Genomic DNA, 14,049 nt, shown 5'->3' with positions numbered 1-14,049 from the left:
GATAAAACATATAGTTGAAATTTTACTTTGAGATGGGAATGAATATGAATTAATTTTAGAGTCGAGAAAGATCCTCTTACAGGAGTTTCGTTAAAAAGTATTTTTTGTAGTTTTTATATTATTTTTTAGACTCTTACATAATCACATCATTATATTTAGAAATTGTATAAAAATAATCCTAAACTAAAGGTGATAAAACAAATTAGTTGATCTTATTTTGATCACTCTGTTTTGGATTCGTAAAAAAATAAAATAAAATGAAACAGAGTATTTGTCATGTTTAGATAACTGTCAATTCTGATTTACTCCATCGAAAAATTACTTTATTTTTTATTAAATATTTAAATCAAATTTAACACAAATATTTTTATTTAATTAATTTATTAACTTGTTTAATTAAATGAACTAAAAAATTATTAGCTTAACATAATAAATCATCTCATTATAATTAATAACTGAATTTAATTAGTAACTGTTACAAATTTAAATTATAGTATCAATATTTATCATTCAACTAATATTCAACTAATGCAATTAAAAAAAACTTTTAAATATTTTTTATTTAATTTTTAATTAAAAAATATTTCCCTTTTACCAAACTGTAAGCATGCAACCCAATTTTTTTACTTAAATATTTCAAATTTACACTAAGAACTAATACTTGACATAATATAAACATTTTGCACTAACATCATAGAACTTGCTTAAACTTTTAAAAAGAAATTATTATTTTAACAGACATACAAGAACGATGTGGTCACCTTTAAATTTTACTAAAATGACACAATTTTAAGAAATAAAAAGAAAACGGATACAAATTCAGAAGAATGATTTTTTTTTAAGATGTAAAAAAACTGCAGTCATGTAAATTTTGGAACCATTGAAGGTTTGTAGTTATCTTAAGAAAAAAGAAGGTTGTGGTTTCCCAATTTGTCTTACTATATAAACAAAAAGAAAAACATTTTTTTATAACTATATTTTGAGTTCACTTTTGGATTAGATTGTTTTATCCTTTTACCAAATACAAATAAATCTACTATTTAATAATAATAATAATACAAATTAGGTAATTGCACAATCTTTTAAATTGTTATTTATATAAAGAAAAATAATCACTTTTTTGAGATCACTTTTGAATTGTATTGTTTTATCTTTACTAAATAAAGATAAAGTTATTGTTTGATAATTATATAACTTGGGTAACCACACAACCTCTTTTACTTAAAAAATAACTGCACAAATGTTCAATGATTACATATTATATGAACATGGTGGAAACAGGTAGTGAATGGTAATAATAATGTAATGGCAGTTACAATATGGTCGACATAATTAAAACAATAGAAATAATGGTGGTGATGACAGGGATTGTATACAACAATTATTGTAACCAAGATGGGCTATCAAGAGAGAGGATAAGGGAGAACAATTATCCTATCTAGTTACTTTCAAGACAAAAAATACACCACCAATAAAATAGGATAAAGAATATGATATTGATACATTGAAACAATTTAATTATAATAAAATAGAATATCATTATGTATCGTACCTTAAACATCAAACTAACCACAAGGAAAAAAATGAGACATAGGTAAGTGTAATTTAACTGAAATATTAAGTGTAGTCAAATTAAAAAGGCAAAATACAATACAAGAAAAGGTTAGCATCACTGCTTGAGTAAAGCTGATAAAATCAGTTAAGATGATTTTCACATTACAAGCAAGACCTAAAGAGACTACAATAAAAAAAAAAAAGTAGGTAGCATGATTGTTTGTCATGTCAAAAGGTGGAGAGGAATAAAAAACGACATTGGAGGAAATTGCCAAAGGAGATCTCTAGGGACTTCTAAATTAGGAAAATAAAAAGAAAAAAATAACATGATTTTTTCAGTAAGTTAAAATTTAGGAAAACTATATGTGAAAGTTTATACCGATTAGTTTAAGCATAACCTTTATAAGTTCTTACGGAGTATTTCATTTAAATAGATCATTGACTTTGTTGTTGTTCAGTCTGTCTTATTTTATTAATTTTGAACAACTTAAAAAAATAAAAAGCTAAAATTGATAAAAGAACTACTAGTATTATGTAAATGCAAAATGATGCACATATCTAGACTTTTATCTAACAATAGTTTACAGATATAAAAAAAAAAAAAAAAGAATGCGAAGTAATTTGACAAGACGAAGCTGCTTACAAAATATGAATGCAGTGCCCTCGTCAAAAATTTGAACGCTTTGAGAAAGAAACACTCTCACTACCAATTCTACGAAGCTGGCTCAAAATCTCATCGAAGTCTACAGGGGGTTCACATGAAAAGTGCACCAGCTCCCCTGTATGGGGATGCTGAAACCTACAAAAACAAAGGAATAACCGCAAAACCTTAACAACTTTGTTATGAAAAGAGATAAGAAGCAAGGTTTAAAACGTTAATAGGCTTTTATCATCTCACCCGAGAGTCAAAGCATGAAGGCAAGGCCTATCTAGCCTAGAAACCATTTGAACAATTTTGCCATGCAAACTGATAGGAGTTCGGGGCCTTAGTAGAGACAAGACCATGCTTTTTGTCCCTCCATACACCTCATCACCGAGTAAAGGAACTCCCAAATACTTAGCATGAGCACGGATCTACAAAAGTAAATATGGATTGTTTTGGGAGGTAAATTGTTAGCTAGTTCTAGTGGAATAATATTCTTCAAAATATTAAATGCCATTAGAGATTTTTCTTCCAAATATTGGTATCTATTATTCGTTTACAATTGTGTAAATATATAGGGTGTCCTTGGATTTCAGTTGGAACGTTCAAATCCACTTCCAGTTTACTTTTGTGCCAACATGTTTGACACATTTTTTCAAATCCAGTTAAAGGTAAAATTCACCTTAAACTCTAATTGATTTAAAAGCTACAGTGAATTGCTTTTCTTCAAACTCAACTGAAGTTAACTTCCTAACTGAAATATAAAGGAAGTTTTTGTAAAAGGAAGAAAGAAAGGACAGCAAAGCTCTACTTAAATTCCACCGGCAAAATCTGCAAACAAGATGTGAAGGACCCTGTGCTGACAACTCTCAGACCTCCCAAACTCACTTCACAGGGAATTCTGCAAACCTTCTATTAAGACTATGCGAAACAGATAAATGGCCATCCAAAAAGAAATTACAATTCCAAATCACCAATTACAATATAAAGTAAAACTAGAATCATAAATATCTTCAGTCCAGTTTACTTTCCAAAAACCCTCCTTTTTTGTTTTCCCCAGTTTAAAAGACAAATTCCCATGGGGAAGATTCATGTGTTTTAGATGATAGCATGTAGTGTTTATACATCTTCAGACGGTTAACTATAAAAGTTGACTGAAAGTTGTTTCGGCAAACATACGGGTTCAAAATAGGTAAACTAGTGTTTATGCAGTATACGAGCTCAACATCAGGGGAAAAAATGTAATTTATCCATGCATCATTTCTCCGAAGTTATGCGTCATTAAGTACCTGATGAGTGCGTCCAGTTTCCAACTTCCACTCAACCAATGAACAACTTCCCCCAGCAAGTATCTCGATTACTCTGTACCTGAGATATGGTAAACAAAAAACTTTTAGATGAACACATGCTCCTGGTGTAGCACTTGCTATAAAACCTTAAATATACCTGTCCTCATGGGCATCCTGCCACTTAATGGATCACACAAAGTGAAATACTCAATGATTTTAGTTTTGATCGATTTTTAATGGAAAACCCCATGGATCAAATATCTTCCAGATCACATTTGCCAGTCACACAAGTTAAACTAATTGTCGAGTTCGTGTGGATTAAATGATAAAAATTGAATTCCATGTCATGTAAATATTTGAAGTATTTTATGTAAATTTCAATTGATATGTTCCAAATTTCACAAAAAGTCGAATATGATAAGAGGCTACTAAATATAGTTCACATTAGTTAGCAAATAACCAAATATAAATGAAGTGTATCAGGACCATAAATCACCTACTAGCAGCATGACGGGCCTTTCTAGAATTGACTGGTCCAGCTACAGCAGTCATACGCAACCGGTTATTAAGATCACGGCCAACTGGAACCTCAACTCGCCCAGAAACCGGAGTGGGTACCCCAGCAGTAAGACTAACATAAACCCTCTTGATGGTGCGTTGTTTAAATTGCTCGGATAATTTCATATGCGAATGCTCATCCTGATAGCAAATCATACAAATAGAAGGAACAAAATGGAATGTCAATTTTTCAACGAATAAACAAGAAATTCCTTTCTTTGCTAAATTGGGTGCTAATGCAAGGTTTTGAGAAAGTCCAAGAAACACCTTTGCAACAACAAGTAACCCACTTGTGCCTTTGTCCAATCTGTGTACAATCCCTGGGCGAATTGATGACATAGACAGTCTAGAATGTGATCCCTCATAAGAACTTGCCATGGAGCCATAGCTATTAACCTCATCATCAGAATCTTCTGTATCTGAAAGAGCTTCATCTTTAGAAAATTCAACATTTGGAAGATTGCAATGGTGAAGAATGCCATTGACAAGTGTCCCCGACGTATTTCCAGGAGCTGGATGCACAACCTAGGTAGTAGACCAAATAATGAAATTGGTAATTTCAGTATTAGCTGCTAATAATTATGCCTTGTGAATAGTCCTTACATGATTAGAAATTGGAGTTAAAAAGATAGATAACTTCACAAAAATCTTACAAGTAAGGTTCAGAATTACCATGTGTGCAGGTTTATTTATGACTAGAACATGCTCATCTTCATAAACTATATCCAAAGGTATATTTTCTGGCACAGCCCTCAACTTCTGCAACTCTGCGATTGTGCATTTTATCTGATCCCCAGCTTTGACGTTGAAAGAAGCCTGCTCAAACGTCAATTAAAAAATGTAACTTAATCTGTGTAGTTCAAAACAGTTAAAATTAAAAGTGGGAAGACTGGACAACGATTAAACCTATCAAGGGATAATGAAGGAATCCAGCTATTGCAAATGAAAAAGAAAATTATGATTACTTAATCAAGAATTATAATCCCCGCAACTAACCAAAGCACATTGCTCTGGTTGATGCTTTGATTTCTGAAATTACCAAACAAATACCAGTGTCAAAAATACAGTCAAGTGCAGGTGTTTGTAAATCACCTAGGAATCAATAAATCATTTTTGCATTTTGACTGTCATGTGGAACATATCAATCATTTATTACAGTCTTTTGTCAACAGATTCAGAAAAAGCTGTCGTTAGACTCTGAACATTGTATCGAACATCTTAATGAAGAAGGCATACAAATTTGGATTCAGATGATAACCGTAAAAATATTCATGATTGATAGAAAAATAATCTTCTAAATGGATTCTTCTCTGGATATGACATGAGTATTTCCCACAAAATATTAAGGAAATGGATTTCTGAGTAATTAAATATCCAGATTGATTATTTAATAGTTTATTAGTATACAATTATAAAAGAATTCCATACTTACGCAACAATGCAAATAAGTTGGTGACTGGTCACAAGTCTAAAAGATTGTACACTTCCCATTTCAAAAGACTAAATCCTATTGCGGTAATTATGTTGCTCAATGTTCTTATGTCATCTAGTTTCAGGAGTAGTTAGTCATTTTTCAGTCCAGCACGATGTTAAATTCTCAGTTAATAGTACGTCTTAGTTAACTTTATTATTAACATAGCCATTCTATTTTATTAGTTTGTCAAAAATAGAATACATTAAAAGGAAATTATATTTCATTTAACTAAAACAGTCAGGTCAATGAGTGTGAATATAGGCATACTACGAATATACATAGGTACAAGGATGGACACTAAAGTTTCTACGTGTGCAGATATGGATTCATGAACTGCGGTATAGTGCCTAGTCCAAGCTCTACTCATTGTGATCCTAAAGTACGAGTCCTGTGTAATGGTGATTCCTTAAACTCTCCGATCGCAGCAAAGAAAACCAGCATTACAGATTAATTTCAATTTCAACAAGGCTATCATTACCGAAAGGAGGCGCCTCCAATATCTAAAAACCGGGAAATGGAATATTTTCTAAAATTTAAGCACTGCACATTTTCTATTCAAGTATAAGCTACGCATAAACAGGATATCTTCCACAACTGAAATATGCAGATTTATATCGTTGCACAAATTGTCACAAATAACTTTGAAACTCAATTTAAGAGAAACCAAAAACACTCGCACACACAATCCGAGCCGGTCATCTACAGGTAATTGCAGTTTTTCTTAGTACTGTACAAAACGAACGTTACAATCAGGTTCAGAATCTAGTGCATGAACGCAGCTCTGAGATTACCTTATCAACGACACGACCATTGACATGAACGAGTCCCGATTTGATACTTGATTGAACGCGTGCTCTACTAATGCCGTTGATGCGGGAAGAGATCCAACTATCGAGTCTTAGTTTTGTAGATCCTATTGTGCTATCGACAGCCTCCTCCAGCCGCACACCGGAGAAGTTCAATTTTCTATCTCCATCGGAGTCTGAGTCGCCAGAGAAACCAGAACCAGCGCTCGCTGTGGTAGAACGAAATTTATAGCTCGTAGAACAGAGAAAGAGTGAAGAAGGTGAGGTACGAAACTGGAAATGGAACGCTGTGGATGTTGAAACGCGGCAACATCCACATGAGTGAAACGATAGCATTTCTACTTGATCGATACTTGTTCACTTTTCCGTTGAAGGTTGGGATAAAAAATGTGACGGAAAATTTCAAACGACGACGTGTTAGTTGGGTTAAAAAGAAGGCGGAACCATTCTGGACTGTTGCGCATAAGTAAGGAGGCGCGGGCCCACTTTCAAAATAAAAATAGAATTATGTTTGAGTAAAGACAGCGTTCGAATTAATATTTACAAAAATAGAATACTATTTATTAATTTTTTTTTGGATTAGAAAAACTTTGAGTAATTACTGTTCCACCACCTATCATTCTTACTCTGGACACAATTGAAAGTAAATATTTATAACGTATTTATTTATTAATAAATTAAAAAAAATTATGAAATACTACTCTCTGAATACAACTAAATAAAATTAGTTCTTAATGTCATTTAACTTCATCAATTTTATTATCTAAAAAAACAAAATAAAATCATTAGACGGTGCTTTGGAATGATATACATAAATACAATAAAAGTAATTAAAAATACTTTATATTTAAATTTTCCATAATTTTTTGAAGAAACAAAAGAATCGTATATATATATTAAAATCGTATTTAAACACATAAGTACATGACAATTTCGTTTATACTCTGATCATATCTATTCATATTATTACATTATTAGAAATTTTAATCTTAGTTTCAAAAAATATGGAAGACGAAACAACACCTTTCTCTAATGCTATGAAGAAAAAATAGTTGATTCCTCAAATTCATAAACGTCTTAATCATTTAAGAACAAGGAATGACCATTTTTCCGACAGAAAATCAACATTCAAACCTAAATTCAGATCACGTCCGTTTCCACTCCTTATCGATGGTAGTATCTCCTTTCGCTTTATCATATTGTCATTTTGTTTCGGCCACGTATATTCCCAACAAGTAGAAAAACACCCATATAAAGCTCCACAATGGAATCTAAATAATACTAAAGGACATTATTCCAGTCCCCACCCTGGTGCGGATTAGAATATATATTTATATCTGTGTTTATAGATATATATGTATATAGCCAACTCAAGTTTTCACCCTCTTGGCCACAAACGAGATGACTCAGTTAATTAGAACAGCAAGTTAATTAGTTATTAACACACTGTTCTGACGTTCCACTGTTCTGACGCATTTGGGGTGCACTTCATAACCACATTGGAGACACTGGTAGGCCCAACTAGACCCTTGTTCATCGCACACACAGCAGATAAAGGGTCCTCCACCGTTCCCATCAGACACCAAATTCAGGTCATGTCGATGCCCTTCGTGATAAACCAGTGCCGGAAGATCCTTGGCCTCTTCCTCAAGCTGCTTTTCCAGCTCCTCCACTTTGGCGTTCGTGAAAGGGTACGCGTTCTCTTGGTACAAGTTTATCAAGCTCCTACCATGCACTGTTATTGTTTTACCATCAGGACCTATGATCACCAACCATGGAATCCCTTGCACGTTGAAGTGTCGAACGAGGTTCTTCGTCTCGGAGTCTCCGAAAGGCAAGGCTAACCAAGGCATGCTGCTGTAGTATGACTCAAACGATGCTCTGTCACGGTCGCTGGATACCAGCACAACTTCGAAGTCTTCCTCTCCCTTCTCCGCTAGCTCCTGCTTAATCTTCTCGTAAACGGAAATCAGTTTGGGAGTGAACTTGGCGCATGGCACGCACCACTCCGCGGAGAAGTAGAGTGCAATTGTTTTACCCACTAGAGAAGCAACAGGTACCTGTTTACAAAACCAACACCCGTCACGCGGAACAGGAACATGAATAAACATGAACATGAATAGGAATAGGAACAGGAACCTCTGCATGCACTTCTATAGGAACAGTGGCATGCACTCTAGAGTGTTACTTACCTGTTTAAGTCCAGAGTGAGTGTGACTCAAAACATAGTCTCTATGCTGGTTTGACAACAAATTAACGAGGGTTTGATTTTCACGCTTCACTTTGTCCTCTTTTCGCAGCTGCTCCAACCTCTCGTTACAGAATGGGTAAGCTTCGGCTCCGTAACGGTAAACAAGTTCAACCCCATCACGAACTGTTCCCTCATCTTTACCATCCTCTGGTTGCAACAAAATCAAGCACGGAATGCCTTCCACCTCGTACTTTCTGGTCAACCATTTCTTTGTTTCCAAATCGGAGAACGGTATCGCTAGCCATGGCATGTTCCCATAGAAGCTACTGAAAGCATCCAAGTCTTCGTCAGAGGACACGTACACAATCTCAAACTGAGGGAAACGGCTTTTCAAGTCCTCGTAGATTCCAACTAGGACTTGGGTGAATACGCGGCATGGTGGGTACCAATTCGCACCGAATAATAGACCCACTACTTTCCCTTCAAGATCACAGACCTTCACCTGCATAAGATGCACCGTTTCCAACAACCTCAACTTAACCAAACAGTGAAGTTTCAAGATGTCAAAAAAAATTATCTAACTTAACTTAATAGGTTATTTTATATTTGTTACAAATATATAATAGATCGTATACGAATATATCATACTTGAACAATCTCAAATAGTGCATTGTGTATATAAGCTACGACCAAGTGGAGAAATTGAAGTTACCGATTTTGACGGCAATATCTTAAGAGCAATATTATCAGAAGAAAATATATTTTCCAAGTAAATAATAAAAACAAATAACTTCTTATAATTAATATAGTTTCAACGAACTTGAGTTTAACATGACGAGAAAAAGTTTGCACGAAAATTCTAAAGAAAGAAAAGAGGGCATCACGTGGATACGTGTTCGTACGTGTCGCTGGCATAACACAGTCTAAGACCATGCCGGACAACGTACGGCTACCTTCCAGCGATGACCATGTGTCTGGTCTGTGAGGTGTCAATTAACTATGGGGACAGGGAAACGAAGATACATGAAGATATAGATAAGAACCCATTTTTCTTAACACATTCCTCAATGTACCTTCTTCTATTATATTCTGTAAACTTCGCAATTAATTGATGACATGTTTCTATGAAACCATAAAAGCGTCACTTTATCTTAATAAGAATTCAGAGATATATATATATATATATATACGAAAGAAATTGAAAGAACCAAGTAGAAATAAAACACCGACAAAGGAGTACCGAGTACACAATGATATATAAAAGCAAGGGTACATAACAACAGAAACAGAATCCAGTGCTATCCGAAATTGTGAAAGAGACGGGCCACCGAAATGGCCCAGTGTTTTATTTTGTAGGGGATAATGGGCCACGTGTCCAACGCAAAGCGTAATAGCTAGGACAACGCTAGAGGAAATGTTTAGCTGACACATGTCCTTCGATTCAATCCTTGGTCCTCCATCACACACTGATAGGGACAACAACTATTGGACATGTGTACCTCGTGAATGCTTTGCATCTATGATCCAACTAATCGAACAACTCCATAGCCAACAAGAATATCATCACCATTCTTTTTTAATTCCATTTCCAACTCTTAAAATAACCAAATTTGGGTTCGGCAGTTACAAGTGTCTAAATATATTCAACAAAAATGCTGGTACATAACCCACCTTTCTTAGTTAACCAAAAACTAATGAAAGGAATGACACCCAATAAATTTTTAAAAATATTTACATTGATTATTTTAATTTTTCAACTTCCCTCTTTCTTTATAGATATAATAAAAGTTAAACTTAAAATTAAAAGCAGGTTTCTTAGTTGAGCAACTTCAAAGACAGTCAACCTTAAAGTTTAAACAACAGTTTCTTAACCAATTGACTATAGTAAAGCAACAGTAGTTTACTTAAGCAATCGTTTTTTACGATAGCACGGGACCCACTTATAAGTATGTACAACGCTCCATTGACGGTGCTTTATCTTTACGATTAAAGAAGAGTTGTGTAAAAACAAAAAAAATTGGCTTCATATTGGGGAGGGAGGAGTCTCAACTTTTTTCTGCAGTTCGTATAAACAACACCCTTTTTACACATAACCCATTCTCTCTTTCGTACAGTATATTACTTGTAAACATGCTATAACTCAGTGGAATCGTAAGCTTAGGTTTGTTGGGGATGGATTCATGAACTTAAAGAGTAAGGACTAAACCACTATGCACTGTTCAAAAGCAAGTAGAGTAGAGACAAGCCACATTAGACAGCACAAAAAGACTTGCTTCTCTCACCTTATTCTTACCCGTTTATTTGGGCGGGTAAAGGACTCGGGCGGGTCAGGCTCTTAATACCCTTTAATGGTTCTCAAGCAATAAAGGTCATGGGAAGTGGATTTACCCATCCGATTCACATTTAAAGAAAAAAAAAGACATATATGAACATATTCTGCATGCAAGTTCACAGATAATCAGAGAGATCATAACTAACCAGAGCTAGTTTTTTTCAAATTGAGAAGTTGCATCCTTTGAATAAGACTAATATGATAGTTGTTTTTAAACCCTAGACTATGATTTCAGTGTAGGAAGATTAGCACTGGGACAACTTGGTCCAATCCCTTCATATTTTTGAGGTTGCAAATGTTCCAAGTTATGATATATATAACATATCACATATAAATAGATAAATCCAGAAACATCTTACCTGTTCAAAACTCTACAAGAAAACAACTGACACAGTGGGTCTTCACTGAGCAGGCTTGGGTTGATATAACAATTGTTTTAAAAGACATAAATATGGAGAATATTGTACAGATATAAGCGTAACTAAAAAAACCATTTTTTGTTAGCAGCTACTAAATGACTGAACAAAAACACTTCACCCGCCACCAACGTCTGCAGCAGCAACCCACCAAACATGTTTTAATTATTCAAATTTAACAATTCGAGAAAAACGTTGCAAGACTAACTCCTGGCCACCAGAAGCCACAGCGAAGAGCTTGAAATAAAGGAAACTGAAGAAATAGAAGGATTTACATATTCATATATATTACCATAAATTACTTTCTCGTTATTTTCTGGTTATTATTATCTTTAAATTTCTAAAGAAATCTTGATATTTTCGGCTGCTAAGAACCAAAGTTGGAGGGCCATGAGGAAGTCTGTAAAAACGTATAAAGCACACAGATGTTAAATCATATCAAGAACAAGACAATTTGTAAAAGACGAAATCTGACCAGTGACCACAATCTCAGCCAAAAGTGAACTAAACGATACACGTATTATACCGTAGAAGCACACTCTATCCTAGTTTTTTTTTCTTTTTTGTTTATACAAAGAATATACTATCTATCTTCAGCTATTACTCTGATAAACAAGTGAGTTATGAGAGAGATAGAGAACCTGAACCCCAGTTGGAGAAAGAAGATAATCACGATCTTGGGAAGCAAGGAGTTGCGAGAATTTGCCGCAGTTAGAATTATCATTTACCAGGGCTTGAGTTTCTTCCTTCATCTCCGCTCTCATCACTTTCTCTCTCTTTTTTTCTTTTTTTTTTTCTTTGTTTTGTACTCTGTAGCAAGCTAGAGATGAAAGCACCGGGAGGAGGAGAGTACGAACGTTCTCATACACTCAGACACTTATATTCATTAGAAAAATAGAATCACATTCTTTCTACATCATTACATCCTATGCATCCGCAAATCACACATCAACACCTTCACACGTAGCATTCATCTGCGCCCCGGGATAATACCAGCCTACACCGCACACACATGGGGAATGATGGTGCAGCCTTTTTGATTGCGCAACGTCATCCATGTGCAGTGAAGTTATAAAATGAAGGCCACGTGTATGGTGGTGATTTCTGAATGGGGTTATTATTAGTTGCTGCATCTTCTGGCTACGGTGATGTCGAAGGTCCGTGTTGTCATAAAAGACTTTTGAATTTGAATAAATTGATGATGCCGAATACGGCAAAACTCTTCTTCCAACACCTGTCACTCCTTTAATTTCCTCTCTTTACTTTTCACTCCTCACTCCTCTCTTTCTGCTCAAGCTTTCATAGCCTACTCTTCTTCCGTACATTGTGGTTTGTTTGTAACGTGTAAAATCACACTTTCCGTTATTACAAACAATTTTCACGTTTAATTACATCCTTACCTTCAATTTATCATTATTTTATTTTTATTTTTGCATATTTTGCTTCTAATTTTCGAAAATGATGTTTGTCACCTTTTCTTTGTTTCTAAAACGTGTATTTAAAAAAAGAAAGAATTTTTAAAATAAACTTTTTATAATGATAGCTGAAATGTCACAGATATTATATCAGGCTCCCATTTTTTTTTATATTTTGTACATGTAAATTGGCATATAAATAAAAGTTTACTTTCTAATTTTAATATATTTCATATACTTAACACTCCAACACTTTTTATACTTGCACTTCAAAAAAATTTGGAAGATCCGCACTGAATGTAACACTCCTAGACGCAAATATATCAGATTAATATTTTTACTAATCATCTCAGAAAAGTATATAGTGATTTATATATAATATATTTACATTTTTTTATAATATAAAACTTTAATTTATCAAGATAAATGCAATTATAAAAATACACATATAGCATATATCCACACAATTTATAATTTTCAGTTTATCTCACCGGTGACAATCCATTTACATGCATCAAATCAACACACAATTACAATCGTAACGTAAAAAGTGGCTAAGTTAACATATTTTGAGAATATATATATATATATATATATATATATATATATATATATATATATATATATATATATATATTTGTCCTGTGTAATAATGAATCCTAATCCTCTAAATTAATTAAAACAGTTTGACCTCTCTGAATTTTTAAAATTTCATTTTCGTAACAAGCTTGAATGACTAAAAAACCTCAGCAAAAAGTATTTGTTACTCAAATTAGTTATGTATAAATAAGTTCAATGCTTTCTAAGTCAAAAAATGATAAATTGAAAGTAAAAAAAAAAAAAAAAAAAAAAAAAACTTTTCATTAAATCAATTAAAAATAAGTCAGTCATTAGTTATTATAACTTGTCATAAATTACATACATATAACCATTTCAGTCATAACTGGAAAACAATTAAATAACAGATTTTCAATATCTATACACGAGCATCTTTACACGAGAATTTTTGATCTATTTAACATACAGTACAAGAAAATCATCAAATTATAATTGAATTTAACAAATAAAATAAATAATTACAATATAAACTAAATTAGATACTATTTTATAAACTACAAATTATTAATATTTAAAATTATTTTTATTATTAATAAAAAATTAATTGATTTACAAATTATAACCTAAATTAATCTTAAATATTACCTTTTTTTTAACAACTTACTACTATTAATTTTAAATTTTAATTTTGGTCTTCAAAACCAATAGTACACTTGTTATTTTATAAAATTCCTTAAAATAATTACTCTAAACCACTCAAATGATGGTTTTATTAATTTTAAATTTTAATTTTCATCTTCAAAACCAATAGTA

The 14,049-nt window shown here is 33.1% G+C and overlaps 2 protein-coding genes across 2 annotated transcripts; both read right to left on the bottom strand.

Annotated features, from left to right (window-relative positions):
• Nucleotides 1–1,381: 1,381 nt before the first annotated feature.
• LOC114162392 (Pseudouridine synthase family protein) lies at nucleotides 1,382–6,753 on the bottom strand. Its single transcript, XM_028046261.2, has 7 exons — nucleotides 6,310–6,753; nucleotides 4,717–4,860; nucleotides 4,312–4,569; nucleotides 3,983–4,185; nucleotides 3,487–3,565; nucleotides 2,453–2,628; nucleotides 1,382–2,353 (listed from the first exon to the last, which is right to left on the bottom strand). The coding sequence occupies exons 1-7, from the start codon at nucleotides 6,658–6,660 to the stop codon at nucleotides 2,221–2,223; spliced, it is 1,344 nt and encodes a 447-aa protein (XP_027902062.1). The 5' UTR covers nucleotides 6,661–6,753; the 3' UTR covers nucleotides 1,382–2,220.
• Nucleotides 6,754–7,600: 847 nt separating this feature from the next.
• On the bottom strand, nucleotides 7,601–12,177 carry LOC114164127 (putative nucleoredoxin 2). The gene is made up of 3 exons (XM_028048660.2): nucleotides 11,905–12,177; nucleotides 8,517–9,017; nucleotides 7,601–8,384 (listed from the first exon to the last, which is right to left on the bottom strand). Exons 1-3 carry the CDS (start codon nucleotides 12,025–12,027, stop codon nucleotides 7,752–7,754), a joined length of 1,257 nt encoding a protein of 418 aa, XP_027904461.1. The 5' UTR covers nucleotides 12,028–12,177; the 3' UTR covers nucleotides 7,601–7,751.
• Between the last annotated feature and the right edge of the window lie 1,872 nt (nucleotides 12,178–14,049).

This window comes from Vigna unguiculata, chromosome 9 (genome assembly GCF_037176805.1).
Source record: "Vigna unguiculata cultivar grain cowpea cultivar isolate G323 ecotype 2 chromosome 9, ASM3717680v1, whole genome shotgun sequence".
Classification (NCBI taxonomy): Eukaryota; Viridiplantae; Streptophyta; class Magnoliopsida; order Fabales; family Fabaceae; genus Vigna; species Vigna unguiculata.
Note: the sequence above shows the minus strand (reverse complement) of the source record. Positions and strands in the feature narration are given on the sequence as shown.

What these genes read in the sequence shown, in the direction of transcription:
- LOC114162392 (XM_028046261.2), bottom strand. Translation starts at nt 6,660, where the DNA reads ATGCTATCGTTTCACTCATGTGGATGTTGCCGCGTTTCAACATCCACA. An exon ending in AAACTGGACGCACTCATCAG is followed by an intron (nt 2,629 to 3,486) that starts GTACTTAATGAC and finishes TTACTTTTGTAG; the next exon opens with ATCCGTGCTCATGCTAAGTA. An exon ending in CTTCATGCTTTGACTCTCGG is followed by an intron (nt 2,354 to 2,452) that starts GTGAGATGATAA and finishes TTGTTTTTGTAG; the next exon opens with GTTTCAGCATCCCCATACAG.
- LOC114164127 (XM_028048660.2), bottom strand. Translation starts at nt 12,027, where the DNA reads ATGAGAGCGGAGATGAAGGAAGAAACTCAAGCCCTGGTAAATGATAAT. An exon ending in TTTCTCCAACTGGGGTTCAG is followed by an intron (nt 9,018 to 11,904) that starts GTTCTCTATCTC and finishes CATCTTATGCAG; the next exon opens with GTGAAGGTCTGTGATCTTGA. An exon ending in CTCACTCTGGACTTAAACAG is followed by an intron (nt 8,385 to 8,516) that starts GTAAGTAACACT and finishes TTTTGTAAACAG; the next exon opens with GTACCTGTTGCTTCTCTAGT.